The sequence below is a fragment of the Mesitornis unicolor genome, unplaced genomic scaffold (assembly GCF_000695765.1).
Source record: "Mesitornis unicolor isolate BGI_N332 unplaced genomic scaffold, ASM69576v1 scaffold38291, whole genome shotgun sequence".
In the NCBI taxonomy this organism is placed as follows: domain Eukaryota; kingdom Metazoa; phylum Chordata; class Aves; order Mesitornithiformes; family Mesitornithidae; genus Mesitornis; species Mesitornis unicolor.
This window is the reverse complement of record NW_010165187.1, coordinates 59,249-78,022: the sequence shown is the minus strand read 5'-3', so window position 1 is coordinate 78,022 and position 18,774 is coordinate 59,249. Positions and strand designations below refer to the sequence as shown.

Below are 18,774 nucleotides of genomic sequence, written 5' to 3'. Positions count from 1 at the left end.
GATTCAGTGCAGGCTTACATGTGCCTACCTACACAGCGCTCCACAGCCTGGCTGAGGTGGGTGAGTCAGCTGCATGAGCCTAAGCATGGCAAGGGGTGGGAGAGTCCTTGCTCTTACACTGACAGGAAGGGTGGGAAGTTTTGAGAGAGTAGCGGTTGCAGATTAAAGCTACTGATCAACATTCGTACTTTCCTTGGGAGGCTGGAGCTCAGAGGTTCCCTGTTCTCTGCAGGCCCTGGAGCCCAGCCTGCCAGAGTGGATGCTGTCCAGACCAGAGAGGATCCCATGGGAGCTGCTGTAGCTCCCATGAACTCCCTGTGAGCAAAGCTGTAGGTGTCACCCAGACTGACCAGAGCCAGGGAGGTTGCTGTGACCCTTGCTCCTCTGTACATCCCTCTTCTGCCAGGGAGCATTTCTGCCTCATTGCTTTTCCTCTCAGTCCAAGTTCAGGACCTAGAGTTCGGAGGTGCTGGCAATTTTTCTTCCTGCTAATAGGAGTCCTGTTAAAATAGAAGTGCTTAGAGGGAGCTGCAGGCTTTGCCAGGAGAAGAAGTGATGCTTACAGGATCTGGGCTTGCTCTCTGGACCACCACCTGTGGCTTCCTATCTTGGGAGGCTACAATGCAACACCCAGGAGAGGCACATAGGGAAGTCTAAGAACCTGTGTGTGCTGGCTCCCTGCGAAGGAGAGCACCTCCCAGGGGTCTCCTTATCTTTCCTGCCCAAATGTGTGCTGATCAGGGAGAGGTTCCTCCTCCTCAGTCCATGGAGGCAGTAATTGCTTATGCTTCCCAGTTGTTCCCGCTCTGTAAACAATATCCTGCAGAGCTGGAAGGAAAGCAGGGTTGTTCAGCCCTTTCCCTTTCCATGCTGGCAGTAGATAGCCCTTCAGGGACTAGAGCAGGGTTGCAGTGAGTTCTCTGAGGTGTTTGGTGTGCGCAAGTGCCTGCAGGTATGGGTGCATGTGCTTCTGATTCTGTGCACACATGCACGGTTTGTGGGAAAGATTAATACAGCTATAAATAGCAGGGGGGAAACCTATTGTCTGTTTTAAGGAGAGGAAGATAGGGTCCCTTGCATTTTTGATCTGGTAGCTTGAGCTGTTCCTGGGTGTGAGAACCAGGTTAGCTCATTAAATGTTGTTGCTGCTGCAGTCTGAGCAGTGTACTGTGAATCCCCTGCTGTCTCTATGCCTGGTGTTCCTGGAGCCATGCAGAGACCTCTTCTGCCAGAGCACTGAGCTCTGGGACTGTCGTTTGAACATCTCACCTCTCTGGTTCCTCTGCCAGGCAGGGTGTGGGATACCCCATGGTGAGCCTGTTCTTTCAGTGGCTGTAGCAAATCTGTGGTATTCGAAAGGAGTCTGCTGCAGAGCTGAAAGCTGCAGTGTGCCTCCTTCCCTGGCTCTGCTGCTGTGAGACCCTTTGGGAAATGCTATGGATTCATGGCTGTGCCCAGTGACACCCATTGCTGGGCTTTGCTAACTGCTGTTTGCTACCCCTCTGTGCAGATGCCGGACATGGACACAGAGGATGACCCCTTGTTACAGGATGCCTGGCTCGATGAAGAAGATGAAGAGGTAGCCTTCAACTCCCGGAAGAGGCGAGAGGGTGCTCTGTTGTGTGGAAAAAGCCCATGCAGTGTCAGGCCCCTGCGTGCCACACTCCCAGTGTCTGGTTTCTGGAATATCGTTGGCTGGGTATTCACCAACCCATATTGCGCTGGCTTCATCCTTTTCTTGGGCTGTGCCATCCCTGCTGTGCTTGCTGTTATCATGTTCCTCCACTACCCAGCCCTGGATATTGACATCTCCTACAATGCGTTTGAGATCCGCAACCACGAGTCCTCTCAGCGCTTCGATGCACTTGCCTTGGCCCTCAAGTCCCAGTTTGGGTCATGGGGGAGGAACCGCCGGGACCTGGCTGACTTCACTTCTGAAACCCTGCAGAGGCTCATCTTTGAGCAGCTCCAGCAGCTTCACCTCAATGCTTCCCATCTTGGGGTCAGCACGCGGGTCAAGCGCAGCACTCCAGAGGGCAGGACGAGCTCCCCAAAGCCCCGTGCCCACCTGAACCCGGGAAACCAGACTTCCCGCATTGGGAGGGGTGCTCCACGCTGGGACTACGCCAGCACTTACATCAGCGCCAACACACAGACACATGCCCACTGGCGCATCGAGCTCATTTTTCTGGCTCGAGGGGACTCTGAAAACAACATCTTCACCACTGAGCGTCTGGTTACCATCCATGAGGTTGAGCGCAAGATCATGGACCACCCTCGCTTCCGGGAGTTCTGCTGGAAGCCTCATGAGGTCCTGAAGGACCTGCCCCTGGGCTCCTACTCCTATTGCTCCCCTCCCAGCTCCCTCATGACCTACTTCTTCCCCACTGAGAGAGGAGGGAAGATTTACTATGATGGCATGGGACAAGACCTTGCTGACATCCAAGGTGAGCTGAGGGCTGTGGGTGAGGGCTGGCATGTTTAAGGCATGCATCTCCTGCAAGTTCGGGCAGTTGCTTACTAGTGAACAGCTAAGAAGGGTGACTGCCTTGTGCAGAGAGAAAGATGGCTGCCATGTTGTGCCTTGAGGAGTCGTCTTTTCTGTGCTAGGGCCGTAGACTCTTTCAGCAAAGCCCCTGCAACCCAAGTCATGGGTCACACAGGCTTCAACAGGTGAGTGAGAAGGACACATGAGGGAGTCTCCTGCATTATACAAATGCCTTCTACTGCCTCTTGTGCCCTGTGAACAGCTGTGGTTAGCTAGAGGAATGTCAGGTCTTAGACAGACAATAGCGATGAGCTTCCCTGCGCCACAGAGCAGATGAAAGATTTTTGTGGGTTGCTCTGGAGCTCAAAAGGCAGTTTGTGAGTCACCAGCTGGAAAGGCTTATATAAGAAGAAGAGGCCCTGCTTGCCCCTCACAGCTTTGTACCCTGTGTTATGCCCATACAGTAGAGCAGAGACTCTGGATGGTGAAAAAGAGGTGAATCATGAGGAGTCTGTGGGTGTGATGTCGTTGTGAGATGAAGCCTCCATCTGTCTCCCAAGCAAAGACTGGAGATGTTAGCTGTCTAGGACCCATACAGTGAGCAAGCAAAGTATTAATTCCATCTGTTCCAGTACAAGCAACAGCTCTGCTACCAAAACAGGAGAGCCTAGTTTCTGGGTCTTTCTGGTGCAAACTCAAGGGAACTTGGATTTTTGGGGGTAGTCAGTGTCTCTTGCTCAGAATTGGCTGAGTGCCTCCATCTCTCTATCCCTGACACCATCAGATGGCAGAGGTGCCAGGTCACAGCAGAGCCAGGTACTCCTCATCTTCTATGAGTGTTGTTTAGCTCTTGTGCTTCCCAGTGTGACAGAGGAAATAGTGGCCCGCTGTACAAGAACATTCAGCAGCTGAGGTATTGATGGGGATGTTGTGTGCATTGCTGCTTGGGGGAGCAGTCGAGTGAAAGATGTGTCCCTAAAGGGAAACCACACGTAGGCAACATCACAAGTACAGTCACAAAGCAGAAGTGGAAGATGAGTCTTTGTAATTCAGTGTTCCCCAGCCCTCCTTGCTCTCTGAGGCAGCAGCAGTCAGCACCACTCTGAAAGACAGGATTGCTCCCAGTTTCCCCTTGTCAGACTAGACCCTGTGCCTTGCCAAGTCAACTAAGCAGGACCTAACAAAAGTGGCACTGCCTTCTCCCACAGGGTCCCTGGAGCTGGCCATGACCCACCCTGAATTCTACTGGTACGTGGATGAGGGCTTGTCTGCCGAGAACATGAAGAGCTCCCTGCTGCGGAGTGAAATCCTCTTCGGGGCACCACTGCCAAACTACTACTCGGTGGAGGACCGCTGGGAGGAGCAGCGCCGCAAGTTCCAAAACTTTGTCATCACCTATGTTGCCATGCTGGCCAAGCAATCCACCAGGTGAGGGTGTGTGCAGCCAGGACTGGTGCCTTGCTAAGAGTGGGTGAGAGAAGGGAAAGGTAGAGGTTGGAGAGGATGGTGCTTGCTGTTACACTAATGGAGTGGGTGGAGTAGGCCCTTGAGGGTGTAAAAGTTCTGTCCTAAGGTTTACCTGGGGCAGTTGTGCCTGCTCTGCTCCAATAGCCCTGCAGCATTCAGTCTCACCTGGAAAGCACCAGGCACAGAAGACTTGGTGGGCCAGCTCAGATTGCTGGTCAGCCATGGTGTATTGCTCCAGAGCAAAAAGGAAAAGCATCCCTTTGAAGTTGGGCTCAGGCAATGTTGTGAATGAGAGTGGGAAGCATATGGCAAAAAAACACTCATATGCTGCCCTGTAATGCCACTTCCTGCTGCAGCAACATGCCAGAGACATCAGTAGAGACAATGAAAGGGAGCCGAAGATTGAATCCGATGCCTACCTTTCCACTCAGCCCCTGTCTGGCATTGGATGTTAGCTTCCATCTCAAGTTCAATTCCACTGGCTCTAACAGAGCTGCTTCTCTGCCTGCCTGGTCTGAATTTGGCCCCACTTGGTCTGATGCAGGGAGTGAAATGGTCCTTACTCGAGGTATCAACCTGAAATTCCTTCCAGAAGTGTTTGCTCTTTGTACAAAGAGATGGGGAAGGAAGTGTCAGGGCAGAATAAGTTTCAGGAAGTACAGGCTTGTTTCACTAACAGGTCTGTATGACTTCAATAGAGCTTTGCTCAGTGCTTATGATAGAGAGATGGTAAAACAGAACTAAAAGGGCTGAAAGAGTAGCTTGGTATCCAGACAGCTAAGGAAAGGCAGCGAGTCCCAATGTCAGTGTAACTTCTCAGTCTTCAGCTCTCTATTGCTCGGAATCTCAATAGCTCCCAGAACGAAGGGATACCGATCTTCAAAAGCAGAGTGAAGTGCAGCCAGCCCTGAAAGCAGGTAGAGACAGAGCGTTCTCAGCAATGGGCTGGCAGAGTGGGCTGCAGTTATGGGAAGCCTAAAGCAAATTGGGGCCAAGGCTTGGTTCTGAAGCTTGGATTCCTTATAGCCTCCTATGGTGCACTGTTATTGTACTCCTGGTTAAATTATCTTGGATTACTTTTGCTCAGAGCCTGCTTCCAGAAGCAGAAGCTGGTACATCACATGGTTCCTGATAAGCTCTCACTCGGCCTGCATCCGCTGGTTATTACCTTTGTGCTTAACATAATAAGCAATGATTAGGATTCCAGATGGAATTGGCTTTGGAGGCTTCAGGAGCTGTTTGCTGACAGCAAGAAGTCTATTAGTGCCAAAGACCCACCATGTGCTGGAGAAATTTTAAAAATACTAGACCTGCTCTTTTATTTTTTTCCTACCCTGTGTGAACTTCACCTCTAGCAGCAACCTTGTTCAGCCTGCTCTCACCACTCTGAGCTGTTTCCTCAGAGAACTTCTCAGTTTATTAGATTAGTGACCTCCTTTGGCTCTGGGAGAGAAATTGTGCTTTAAATCCCCTGATTCTGCTCCCTTTATGTTCAACTCTGCCTACTCCTCATCCTTCATATCTTCCTACCCTAGCAAAGTCCAGGTACTATATGGAGGGACGGATTTGTTTGACTACGAAGTGAGGAGGACCTTCAACAATGACATGTTGCTGGCCTTCATCAGCAGTAGCTGCATAGCTGTCTTGGTCTACATCCTTACCTCCTGCTCAGGTAGGCTGCAGTCACGGCTGCTCTCTTACAAATCCAAATGTGCTGTGGCTCCCTGTGTCTGTGAGCAAGGCCCGGGAGAGGCTCTGATGCCGTGACACCAGCCTGGCTCTGTGACACAGTAGCATGCAGAAGGTCATGCAGGTCTGATTGTCCAGAGCAGAGGGTTATGGTCAGGAGTAAGGCTTGCAGAGGAACAGGAATTAGATGCAAATTCCCATCTTACTAATGCTGGTGTAAAGTCAATATAATTTCATGGATGGGCCTCATGGGAAGGAGTCTGCAAGCAGTACTCTTGCAGCCCGAAGCTATTCTGTCACCATCACACTCCTGGGAACCAGTATCCCAGCAGGGCAGGTGGGAGGTGTCTGTTCTCCCAGGGGCCCTCTAGCAGTACTGTTTTTTTTCATGTTCCTTTTCTCCTATAGTGTTCCTCTCATTCTTTGGCATCGCCAGTATTGGACTAAGCTGCCTGGTGGCTCTGTTCCTGTACCATGTTGTATTTGGAATCCAGTACCTGGGTATACTCAATGGTGTGGCTGCCTTTGTCATTGTGGGGATTGGTAAGCACATCCTTACTCAAAGCCTACCTGTGCTGCCTTGCCATAACTCCTGTCTGCAGGAGAAAGAAAGATGATGATGGCAAATGCAGACTGAATTTTCAAGCCTTTTTCCTCCATTGCCTGTAAGTGAAATATTTGCAGGTCAGATGTTGAGGAAAAATTAGATTTTTAGCATGTCTCTACTGTGAGCAAAGTATCAAAATCTTGCCCCTCTTTTCCCAGGGGTTGATGATGTCTTTGTTTTCATTAACACCTACCGCCAAGCCACCCACCTCAAGGACCTGCGGCTGCGCATGATCCACACTATCCAGACAGCTGGGAAGGCCACCTTCTTCACTTCCCTGACCACAGCTGCAGCATATGCTGCCAACATCTTTTCTCAGGTACACTGCAGATCTGGGGTTTTGTTTCTGCCAAAGGCCCTAATAGAGAGGGAAGCTGCCAGCACCATCTTTCTGTCCTCTCTTCCAGCACAGGGACGTGCTGGACTTGCTTGCCCCAGAGGGCTGTCCCTTACCTGCCTTAAGGCAGTGGACGCTCTCCCTGTGGCAGCATCCAAGGCAGTATTTCCTGTGCCACTCATCAGACAGGATCCAGTGGCTGTCAGGCTCTGTCTCAGCTCTGTACCTACCAGGTTTGCTGACTACCATGACTGAGATCAGCATGTTCTTTTCTTGGGTTCCTCCAGATATCTCTCTGTCCTGGTGTCTCTCAGATCTCCTGCACAAGTTGATGCAAACTCTGTTCTCTCTTTACACAGATCCCAGCTGTGCATGACTTCGGTCTTTTCATGTCACTAATTGTGTCCTGCTGTTGGGTAGCTGTGCTCTTCACCATGCCAGCTGCTCTTGGAATATGGTCCCTTTATGTGTCCCCAGTAGAGAGCTCCTGCCAAACCAGGTGAGTTGTAGAGCCTCCTTGGCTGGGTGGGAAGTGGTGGAACTCATGGCCAAGGCTGTGTGCAAATCCCTGCCTTATCTTCTCAGTCATCCTCATACCCCTCAGGCAGCTTGGCTTCACCATGCCATGTTAGTCTCTAACAGAAGGGAAATTTAACTTCTGCTGTTCCAGACTGGAGCAAAATGGAAGGGCCAGGTCCCAGTCTTATCCCTCCTGGTGTAGGCACAGGTGCCTCACAGGAGTCAGACTCTGCACTGCCAGTCATACCTTTTTGTTGAATCCTATGCAGTATTAGAGCCATTTAGTCCTCAGAGCACTTACCACACAGCTAAATCCTCGAGCTGTGGAGACACAGGCCCTGCAAGGCAGACAGATCAACACTGCTTCTGCCAGTGCATGCAGATTTGTATTTGAAAGTCAGCACATTTTCCCCTTTCCCTGCTCTTTAGCACTGCAGATGGCCTGGCCTGATTTAATTCATTAGTAGAGAGACGAACTGCTGAAATTCCCGTCACTCAGTGCCCAGCATTCATGGCTCAGCCTTGCTCTGTGTAAACAGCACAGCCTGCTACTGCCTTGCCATAGCAGCTCAGTCCCTGACCTCTCAGCACTTAACAATGGAAATTGCTCATGGCGATGCTGGCTTTCTTTCCAAGAAATTGGAGCAGGCTGTTGCTGCTGTCCTTGTCACTGAAGGAGCCCACTGGTAACTCTTCACAGGGTATGTGGCTTAAAACTCATGCCTTTGTCTCCTTCCTTTCTCCAACCCAGCTGTAGTCAGAAGTGCACCAAAAAGAGTGCCTTGCACCTGGCTGAAGATCTCTTCATTGCCTCGGAGGCCATCTCCAGAACAGGCAGAGAGACGCTTCCCTATCTCGATGATGACATCCCACTAATCGCTGTGGAGGAGGAGCCTGGTATGTGCCTGCTGTGTAGTGACTTCGAGGGGACCACGCTCCCCTGTTCATCCCGCAATTCTTCTGTCCATGCCTCAGTTTTTCTGCTTTTAAGCTGGAGATGGTGCTGTCACAGGAGGTTGTAGGAGTCTGAACTCACTAATGGTTGTAAATTGCTTTGGAATATTCAGTGGGTGTCAATACATGCTTCCTAACTACTTTGCTTGTCCTCTTGGGTCTAACATAGATTGTGCTTTCTGGCTGGAATCACTAATTGTGGCATGGATGTAGCCAGGAAGCATCTAATCCATAGCACCAGGACAGCTCATTTTTGAGTGAAAAAAGAGTTTTCTTCTCTTCCCTGTCATTCTGAGCACTGCATTCGGGAAGCAGGCAAGAGAACACTTTATTTTCCGGCATCACCTCCTCAGAGCATGTCCTCCATGGTGGCAAGAAGAGGGCAATGGCTCACCTGAGACCATATTAGCAATCTAGAAAAAGGGCCCAGGAATTTCCTATCTCTTGTTAGCAGATAATAATCCTTCTAGCCCTGATTGAAGATAAGGGTGCTTACTGGGTCATGCTCTGTTGTACTTGGCTTTTAAAACTTGCTGGTATCTCTTTATTTGAAAGCCCTCAATGGGGAGTGATCTGGACAGTGAAGTAGCCTTCAGGCCTAGCAGTAATCTGGAATTGGAGGCAAATGGATCAATGGCTGAAAGCCCACAGCAGTGTGCAGACCCCCTCCCTGCAGAGTAGGCTCTGAGCTGCCTTTGATAGGCAGGCAACTGAGCTTTGGCACTGAGCTGTCTCCTTGGTATGCCAGAGCTACACGTAATGGTAATGTATGGAAATAACTCCTTCCTTTGAGCAGAGTCAACAGCAGGATGCTTTTCTCCAGGGGCCCCTGGGCATCAGGTAACTTGGGAAGAAGCAAAGCAGCTTGTTCCAGTTGGTGACCAAGCATGGCTTGGGTCAGCTGTACAGCATGCCAGGCACACTTTGATCCCACTGCAGCAAGTGCCTACTTCTCACCTGTAGAGAAGAGGGCAATTCCCTTGGCATCCCTGAGCTGGAGTAGAGAGATCAGGCTGCAGTCAGGAAGAAGTCAGCTGTGTGTATTTAGCTGTAAGACATTTAGTGGGACAGAAAAATTTTGCTTGGCACAAGCAGCATGTGGTGTCCCTGTGACCATATGGACAGTGTTAGTGGGACCTGGCAGAGGAAGAATAGCCTGAAGCATGGCTTTGGACTGAACTATGGGTTTAGAAGTGTAGCTGTCACATGGCAGTGACTTGAGAAAGATGCTTCCTATGATATCCTGGGCAAGTCACTTGCAGAAGATTCTGTAAACGAGAGCAGAAAGCCATGAGAGGCACTCATGACACTGAACACTGAGTCTACCTTTGATTCCTCTCTTTCTAGTCTCCTTGGAAATGGGGGATGTCCCCTTGGTATCTGTGATGCCAGAAAGCCTGCAGCTTCCTGCAGAGAAGAGTAACCGAGGTCACTTGATAATTCATCTGCAGGAGCTACTGGAACACTGGGTGCTGTGGTCTGCAGTGAAGAGCAGATGGGTGATTGTGGGTAAGGAAGGAGGGAGCTATTCCATTTGCATGCATTTTAGAGAGTTTGACAGCATCTCAGTCCCCAAGCCTTGATTATTAGTGACAAGAGATGGAGAAAAGGAAGTTAATACATGGCTTTTAACTCAGTGGAAGAGTGTCCCTGGAACAGTCAGCCCCCAAGGGAATTGCATGAGGAACTCTGAGACTTTTCCATCCTTTTCCTTTCACTCACATCTGAAATGGCAAGTCTTGATGGGGTTATCCAGGCATGAGACTCATTACAAGAAAGCCCAGCTGCCAGTGTGCTTTAAGGGTTATTCCTTTTTCCTATTAAAAATACCATCTTTCTGCCACACCGCCGCTGTCTGAATGTATTGTAAGTGCAAGATGTATGTAGGGTCCCACACACTAACCTGGATTTCTTCTTGCAGGGCTCTTTCTCCTTGTTTTGCTCCTGTCCATATTCTTTGCTAGCCGTCTCCATCCAGCTAGCCGTGCTCCAGTCTTATTCCGGCCAGACACTAACATCCAGGTGCTGCTAGACCTGAAATACAACCTGAGTGCTGAAGGCATCTCCTGCATTACCTGCTCAGGTGAGAGTGCTGGTCCCCAGACCATGATGAGTGCAGCCTGGCCTAAGCCCTGGGCTGGAGGAGCTGAAATGTGAGGTAGAGATCTACATTGTTCAAATATCTCGTTGGTCATTGGATGGACTTTGTTGAAGGGAGGTGCACATTGGGAGTGGGATGGGGGAGTTGCCTGCAAGAGTGGTGTATTTTGAAAAGTATTTCCTGCTTTAACGAGGAACTGCCTGAGCGTTTCTGCTGAAGCAATTTCTTTGTAGTTCATGAAAACTGACTGCTTTTACTAAGTGCTGATCACATGCCAGTGAGCAGCTGGGGGTCTGTGGCTCTGTGTTCTCTGCTTAAGGTTTGGTGGTCAATAGCAGAGTCTGTGGTCTGCAGAGGGTTGGTGGGTCTCTTGTCATGCCATTCACTCTTTCCTCCCTGACTAACCTTGTGGGACAGGTTTGTTTCAGGAAAAGCCCCACAGTTTGCAGAACAGCATCCGAACCTCCTTGGAAAAAAAGAAGAGGGGCTCAGGCCCACCTTGGGGAAGCAAAGGGAGCATAAGTGACACAGGGCAGCAAGGTAAGTGAGGCGTGATGACTCTGACCACATTTGGGTCCAGGACCCAAGGGTCCACTCAGGTAAAAACTAAATAATGTGACCTGAATAGCTGATGAGGAATAATTCTCTTCAGACCCAGCCCCACTGAGCCCTAGCTTGGTGCTGGGTGGTAAGGGTCATCAGTACAATCTCTCTTACCCTGAATGCCTACTGTTCTCTAGGACTTGATCCTATAAACCAGGTGGCAGTACAGTTTAGTGACAAATCCTTCTGGTCTACCTGGTCTGAGTACAGGGCTAGGAGCTCAGAGCTTTTGCATCCCAGTCCTGTGTCAACTCTGCTGGCAGGCTGTGAGGAGAGTAAATTAAGCTTGCTTTGCAGGGGATTTTGAGGATAAAAGAGTTATTGGGCCAGGTCCCGAGATGACATGAATCAATAAGCCATCAGGAATTACTTCAGCTCAGGATATATTTGTGAAAACCTTTGAAAGGTGTGCTGTGCTGCTAGAAGGCAGAGGCTGTGCCTGCTGCCGCAGAGGAAACAGCAGACCAGAAGAACCCTGCTTTGGTGCTGTCCATGTCTGCAGGATTTGCTGATTGAGAAGTACCACTAGCCTTCATGCCCTCTGTTTTCTTCAGATCTTCAGGGCACTGTATATATTTCCAAGTCCAGAAGCAAGGGAAGGCCAGCCATCTACAGATTCTCTCTCAATGCCAGTGTCCCTGCCCCCTGGCAGATGGTGTCACCGGGAGATGGGGAGGTGCCCTCATTCCAGGTGAGTCAGTCCAGAGATGTTGGACCTCTCTATCAGGAGTGCAGCACACAGGTGAGCACAAGAGCCTCCTCCTGTTTCTCCATGGGTTCCTAGAGTAGCTCAGGGTGAAACTTGCAGGGCATTGCAGTAAGGTAGCTAACACAGAGGGCATTGTGTCTGGCATCGTTAGAGAATACACCTCGCAGTGCCACAATCCTTATCTGTTGCAATAGGAGCAGAAGTGTTGGGTGTCTGTGGAGATCAGATGAGGCCTGACATCACTGGCTGAGGTCATTCTAGCAGAAACTGCTGCTGAGACAGCAGATTCCCACTGCTTCCTTCTGTCCATCCACAGCCACAGGCGAGCAGGCTACACTGTGCACAGGCCATATTGGACACACTCCCCCAGGGGGACTTGCTTTCAGATGTCCCTCACCCTGGACAGAGCAGCCACCATTCAGCCTAGGCCACAGAGAGTGGGGGTCGTGAGGGGCCCCACCACACACTGGCCAACCGTGGGAAGGAGGCAGGCTGGGAGCTGGCTGGGTTCATGCCTGCAGTGCTCATTCTGCGTGGCTGTGCTAGTGCTCAGGGAGGAGGGGAGTGTGTGATGCTAATGTACAACAGGCTGCAATCCTGTGGAGTTAAGTGTCTGTTTTCATTAATTCATTGCTTAGGTGTATAGAGTGCCTTTCGGTAACTTCACCAGGAAGCTGACAGCTTGTGTGTCCACAGTAGGGCTGCTTAAGCAGACGAGCCCCAGGAAGTGGATGATGACCACCTTGTCCTGTGACACCAAGAGAGGCTGGAAGTTCGACTTCAGTTTCTACGTGGCCGCCAAGGAGCAGCAACGAACACGGTAACCTTCCAAAACTCAGTCAGGGCCAGGCAACAAAAACAGCACAACCGAGGGGCTGATATAGGATGCCTAATGTCTAGTGCCAGTCCTGCCCTTAGTTGGTGACATCTGTGGCCCTAGGACATGCTTTGCTGCAAGCATGCTCCATCTTTGCAAAATTATTTTGTGGGCTTAGATCATCGTTAATGTGCCAAAGGCTTGACAGGTGCAGGACTGTGACTGGAGGCTTTTTTGGATGGCAAAAAGACATTGCTGATCTTGATCTTGTCATTACCCACCTGAACTTTTGGGCTGAGCATGCAGCACAGAATATGTAATGGCTAGGGAGCCAGGTCTGGAGTTGCTCGCCTTTTCCTTCCGTTTCTGACAACATCTGTTTCTATGCAATGCTTTGGGCACATCATCTTTACTACCACTGGTCCCCCATAACAAACTTTCTTTGCACAGGAAACTCTATTTTGCCCAGTCACACAAGCCCCCTTACCATGGCCGAGTGTGTGTAGCACCTCCTGGCTGTCTTCTCAGCTCTAGCCCAGATGGACCCACCAAAGGCATCCTTTATGTTCCCAGTGAGAAAGGTAAGCTGATGAGGACCTGTTCAGCCATGTCAGGCTGAGCCAGAGAGTCAGACCTTTTCTTGCTGCCTTCTGTGATATAACCAACCTTTCTTCTGTATTTCACAGTGGCACCCAAAGCGAAGCTGTCAGCTACTTCTGGATTTAATCCTTGCATGAACACAGGGTGCGGGAAGCCAGCGGTGCGGCCACTGGTGGACACAGGAGCCATGGTGTTTGTAGTGTTTGGTATCAGAGGTGTTAATCGCACAAGACGCCTGGATAACCACGTCATCGGAGACATGGTACACACATTCTGGCATGCTGAACAAACATGCTTGGGGCTGATGAGTGAAGGCAGGTCTCCCTGGATGGTGTTTAGTTAATCCCCACAGTCCAGGCAACATGGTCCAGCAGTCTAGACAGATGGAATACCAGATATGGTAGCGTTGTGATGAACCAAAAGCACATTTCTGTTTTAGCAAATTCACAAATAATGGAGATCAGGAAGTCCTTACTGAAATCCCTTCAGACTTTTCAGAAAATCCCTTTCTGAGTGCAATATCTAACCTTCTAATTTTGAATCTAAATCTGGCTTTCCTGAGGATTTTCAAAGCAAACCCATCTTGAGTTAAGTATGAAAATCTCACTACAAATTCAAGATCTGGGGAACTGATATTCTGTAATTGTTTATCTTGTTATGCGATATTAACTTGAAAAAATAGAAATCAATTACTCTGGGGAAAGGTTACTAAATGTGACTTTCCCAGGAACAGCTTATCTCCCAGACACATTCACAGCCTTTCCCCAGCAAAATTATGCTCAGCTCTCATCAGTTGGCAGATGCCAAGTTTCTGCTGTTCTTCCTGCCTTCTGATTTGGGGACACTGTGCAGGTTCAGCTTTTGCCTGTTTCTGGTAGAGGTTTGTTCTGGGCTCTGTTAGGGATTCAGAACTGCTCCTTAGGCAGACCCTAATGGTTTTGGGCATGGCATGAGGGCTAGGCATTTATCAGTGCTTCTGCAGTACTGCCTGAATTTAATTTTTTTTTTGGTCGGGGTTAGTGTAGTTTCTTCCTGAGTTGTCTGGTGGGTTTTTCCACTGTATAACCTGTGGTCTGCATAAGCTAGTCCCAGGCTGTGTAGCCAGAAGAGGACACAGCTTCTGCTTTCTTGTGCCAGTTGCTGTGTGTATGCCTCATGTGTGGTGCTCTTATCGTTGTGTCTCCTTGTGAAAGGGCAGCGTTATCTATGATGACAGCTTTGACCTCTTCAAAGAAATTGGCAACCTGTGCCGCCTCTGCAAAGCCATCGCCAGCAACGCGGAACTGGTGAAGCCAGGAGGGGCTCAGTGCCTGCCCTCTGGTAGGTAGGACTAATGCCAGCCACAGAGTCCTTGGGGAGATCCTGGGTACTTGGGTGGAAATAAGTGAAGATAAGAACAGAATTGCATCTGTTCTTTCCAGTTATGGGTACTGCTTGTGATACGCTTATAACCTTTCGGACAAGTGTGTGTTGTCTTAGTAGGTCCTGAATAACCAGCAAATCACACATGATGTCGTTGTGATGAGGCTACTCACTGCCCCTGTGGTTTCACATAGCTAACCAGTGACTCTGTCTTACAACTTCAGAGATCATAAGGTTATGGAGCTGAGTCTAGGAAGTGTATGTTGGCTTCAGGCCAAAAGCTAATCTCATATCTGGAGAAAATCCCTGCCAGGCCAGGCAGACAGCTCCTCAGTGCTTGCTGTTTGTACTGCTTCCTGACAGCTGGGGGCAAAAAGCCGTGGTAGTGTCCTGTCCAGTGCTGATAGCACAGAGTGCCCTCTCAAGCTAGCAGCAGCAGAGGGCTCTGTTGCTGAGACCTCAAGGGCTTTGGCAAGTCAGAGTTGCAAGGGAATCAGCTGCTGATAAATGAGGCCTGCTGGTTTCTCTTGTGGTGGTGTTTGGTTTTTTTTTTTCCCTTGCTCCAGTGTGCTTCCTTTCCCTGTCCTGTCCTTCATCCCTTGCTCTGTCTTTCTCTCCAGGATACAGCATCTCCTCCTTTCTGCAGATCTTGCACCCTGAGTGCAAGAACATCCCTGAGCCAAACCTGCTGCCTGGACAGCTCTCTCATGGGGCAGTGGGGGTGAAGGATGGGAAGGTGCAGTGGATCTCTATGGCATTTGAATCGGTGAGCACATGGCATCGCCATTTACCCTTCTGACAGTTTCTTCTTGTGACTTGTGGGGGCTTAGCTCTGCTCTTTCTGCACTCACCACTTTCATTTGCAGCCATAATTTAGTGCTTTCTGGTGTTTGTGCCTTGTTTGCAGACAGGTGTGTGCACTCAAAAATTGCTAGAAGCGGCTGCTTATGCCACAGTTAGCTCTTACCATGAGAGCTCAGGCAAAGAGCTGGTGGCAGATTCAGCCATCATGCCAGTTCCGCCTGGTGCTGCAACTCCAGCAGGCTTATTCTACCTCTTCCCTTGCCATGCGTACTCTGCCTCAAAGAACAGGACACAAGAATAACATGTATATTCTCTTACAGACAACCTACAAAGGGAAATCTTCCTTCCAGACATATGCTGACTACCTGAAATGGGAGACATTCCTGCAGCAGCAACTCAAGCTCTTCCCAGAGGGCTCTGCTCTCCGGCATGGTTTCCAGACCTGCGAGCACTGGAAGCAGATCTTCATGGAGATTATAGGCAAGTGACTGCCATGTTTCTCTCCCTGAGGAGCCCACACGCTCTAATACATCTTCACAGCACACTCTGAACCACCTGATGGGCACATGTTACATCTTTAGTCTCTTATCATTGCTGTGCAAACTCCTAAAGCCTGTTTCTGCCCCAAGCAGCAGTGTATACTGTCAAAATCCTAGGCAGAGCCCAGGGAAAGACAGAAGGGAAGGGACTCTGCCCTGCTGCTGTGAGAGACAAGAAGCTGATCACCCACTTCCTACTTTCATCCTCCCATTCCCATCTCCCCCAGTATGAGTCCCTGCCTGCCCTGTTACCAGAAGAGACACAGCTCAGCTTCTGTCCCAGCTGTCCCCTTCCAGGAGTCAAACAAGCCGGCTCTTTTCTTCCAGGAGTGCAGAGTGCCCTGTATGGCCTTGTCCTCTCGCTGGTCATTTGTGTGGCTGCAGTGGCTGTGTTCACCACTCACATCCTCCTCTTGCTGCCAGTGCTGCTCAGCATTTTAGGTAAAAGCACCAATTCCAACTCCAAGGCTTTTCCTTTGTCTGAAATCGGTGGGTTGTGGCACTGCTGAGTCTCTGGTGATTTGAACTGAATTGCTCGTACCCTGTGTAAACCCTTTTGGCTTTCCAGGAGCCAGTCCTGATAGACTTAGGTGAAATTATGGGAGAAACTCTCAACAAATGCAGGGGAACCTCATTGGGAAAGTAGATTTGTGTGTCTAATTCCCAGTGTGCTTTATCCACACAATTTCTTCTATTTGTTTAAATAGGGGTTTTAGCTACACAAATGCCATCTCTGCCTGTTATGTATAATAATGTGATTAAGTCCCACATGCTCTGAATAACAAATGCACTACTTTGCAAAGATCTGCACCATGGCTGCTGTTTCCAAGCAGTGGGAGATTTTTAAAAGCTGAATATTTTAGCGGTTTTGTTAGTATTTGAAGCAAATTTATAAGTAGTTCCTTCTCCCTGGCTGGTGATTTGACGATATTGTGGACTAAGTGTGTTGCTAAACTTCTCAGCTGAAAAATCAAATCTATCATTTTAAAACCACTTAGTCTCCCACACATGACTCACAAACAAACATCACTCTTGCTGTTAAGAAAAACCTGTGCATGTGCTCAGTCTGTGTGTAACTCCAGCAAGCAAAACCAAGGGCCCTCTTTCCTGTAATGCAAGTGTGCGCACACGCCCACTTGCTTGGGCTTGAATTCATTTAGCAAGCATTAGTCTAGATTGGCATTGGTTTGTCAGTTTGCATAGTATTTAACTAGGTGCTTCAGTGTCCCCAGCAGGTCTGATGACCTGATTGAATGGTCCCTGTGGCCAGTGGAGGGTGAGGGAATTGTTTGTCTCTGTGGAAAGGAGGGAGTGTGTTTGAGATTGAGACTGGCTAGCATGCAGATCTGCAAGGCATGATCAAACACCCCAGTGACTGACTTGTACCAAGAGGCCTAGGCAGCAGTCCCAGAATCCTTTAGTCACCTGACATGACCTTCTTCACACAGGGGTGGTCTGCTTGGTGGTGACCATCATGTACTGGTCTGGCTGGGAAATGGGAGCTGTGGAAGCCATTTCCCTCTCCATCCTCGTGGGCTCCTCTGTCGATTACTGCGTGCACTTGGTGGAGGGCTACCTGCTGGCAGGGGAGAACCTGCCGCTACAGCAGGCAGAGGTGAGCTCTTTTCTTCCTATAGCTTTGCATCTATTCCCCTCATGTTCTCCGTGTCACTTGGCAGTGATGCAGGACCTAAGGCATGAGGGACAAGGCAGAATGCGCCTTGCCACCCTCACAGCATGCTTGGGATGCTTGCTGCTTGTCCAGCTGACTGGTGTGAGCTTGTGTACCTGAGTACAGTAAACCTAGCTCAGAGTCCAACCCATACGGTTGTCCCTTTCTTACTGGCCACAGCTGTGTCCAAAGCAACCCCCTTTCATGCCCCAGTCTTGTGCTGGAATGGCCCTACACTGATTTTGTAACCTCTGCAAATTGCTTTGCTGTGCTGGACCTCCAGGTCTTTTCCAACCTTGTTAATATATTTTTCCTGTTTGGGAAGATGGAGACCACAAAGACTTGATCTCTGATCCCAGATATAGTGTCTGCACGCAGTGCCTCTGTTGTGTAGGCCCAGCAGACAGTCTGATGTGGCTGAAAGAAGGCATAAAATCCAGCAGACTTCGCCACTATTGGGTTTTAACATCACGTGTGTTTGCCAGCGTGCTCTGACTGCATGAACTGTCCTATCTTCACTCACGCAGCATATCTGTCCTGAACCGCGACCCTCAGGCTACGGGCTAAGCCACCCTCTCAAAGACTAAAACATGAGTGCAGCCCCATGTGCTTGTTCCCACTCCCACCTAACCCTGCTGTCCCTTCTGCCAGGACCCCACAGCGTGCCGCCAGTGGAGGACGATTGAAGCAGTCCGTCATGTGGGTGTGGCAATTGTCTCCAGCGCTGTCACCACAGTGATTGCCACCATCCCACTGTTCTTCTGCATCATTGCCCCTTTCGCTAAGTTTGGGAAGATTGTGGCCCTCAACACAGGCGTCTCCATCGTGTACACACTGACTGTGAGCACAGCCCTGCTGAGCATCATGGGGCCTGGCACCTTCATCCGCAGCAGGACTTCCTGCCTCAAGGCTGTGGTGGGGGTGCTTCTCGTTGGCCTGCTAGGTCTATGCATCTGCCTTGGGCTGCTGAAGAGCGGATTTAAGATCCCCTTGCCTAATGGGACAGCCCTGTAGACCCTATGTCAAGAGCCACATGCTCTGTCCTCTTGCTCCTTTTCTTTTTTTGTTTTGTTTTTAAAAGATATTTTTTGTAAGAAAAAGAAAAGAGGAAAAAAAAATCCTGTTTTTCCAGAAGATTTTCAACTCCAAATGCACTTTATTTTCTAATGGGTTTTGCTCTAAACTTGTATTTATTTTGGGTAGTGATCGATGGATGATGGACAGTGAGGGAATACCTCAGCCCCTGAGTAGAAGAGGAGGAGGTCTCCTTCTCTCAGTTTTGGTTTTTTGTTTTTGTTTTTTGCTTTGCATTGCTTTGCTTTTCTTTTTTTTTTTTTAATGAACAGAGCTTTCTGGAACCGTTAAGCTAAAAGGGGACAAGTTGGGACAGCAATCTGATCCCTTTCAAAACCCTCCCCTCTGTCCCTCTTCTCCCCTTGGCCAGGGTCAGCATTGCACTGCCACAGGATGGCTCTTGTGTTGTCCTACCCCCATGCCAAGCCTGTG

General features: G+C 49.6%; 1 protein-coding gene across 1 annotated transcript; it reads left to right on the top strand.

Annotated features, from left to right (window-relative positions):
• Positions 1-1,519: 1,519 nt before the first annotated feature.
• On the top strand, positions 1,520-18,282 carry PTCHD2 (patched domain containing 2). The gene is made up of 20 exons (XM_010194542.1): positions 1,520-2,447; positions 3,697-3,916; positions 5,491-5,627; positions 6,053-6,187; positions 6,410-6,570; positions 6,948-7,087; positions 7,859-8,004; positions 9,409-9,570; positions 9,983-10,144; positions 10,580-10,702; positions 11,320-11,456; positions 12,113-12,294; positions 12,742-12,872; positions 12,978-13,153; positions 14,085-14,211; positions 14,874-15,019; positions 15,378-15,537; positions 15,924-16,037; positions 17,045-17,211; positions 17,920-18,282. Exons 1-20 carry the CDS (start codon positions 1,520-1,522, stop codon positions 18,280-18,282), a joined length of 4,017 nt encoding a protein of 1,338 aa, XP_010192844.1.
• The last annotated feature ends 492 nt before the right edge of the window (positions 18,283-18,774 follow it).

Coding starts and splice junctions, on each gene's coding strand:
- PTCHD2 (XM_010194542.1), top strand. CDS start 1,520: ATGGACACAGAGGATGACCCCTTGTTACAGGATGCCTGGCTCGATGAA. Junction 8,005..9,408: donor CGCTGTGGAGGAGGAGCCTG/GTATGTGCCTGC, acceptor CTCTCTTTCTAG/TCTCCTTGGAAATGGGGGAT. Junction 14,212..14,873: donor GGCTCAGTGCCTGCCCTCTG/GTAGGTAGGACT, acceptor CTTTCTCTCCAG/GATACAGCATCTCCTCCTTT.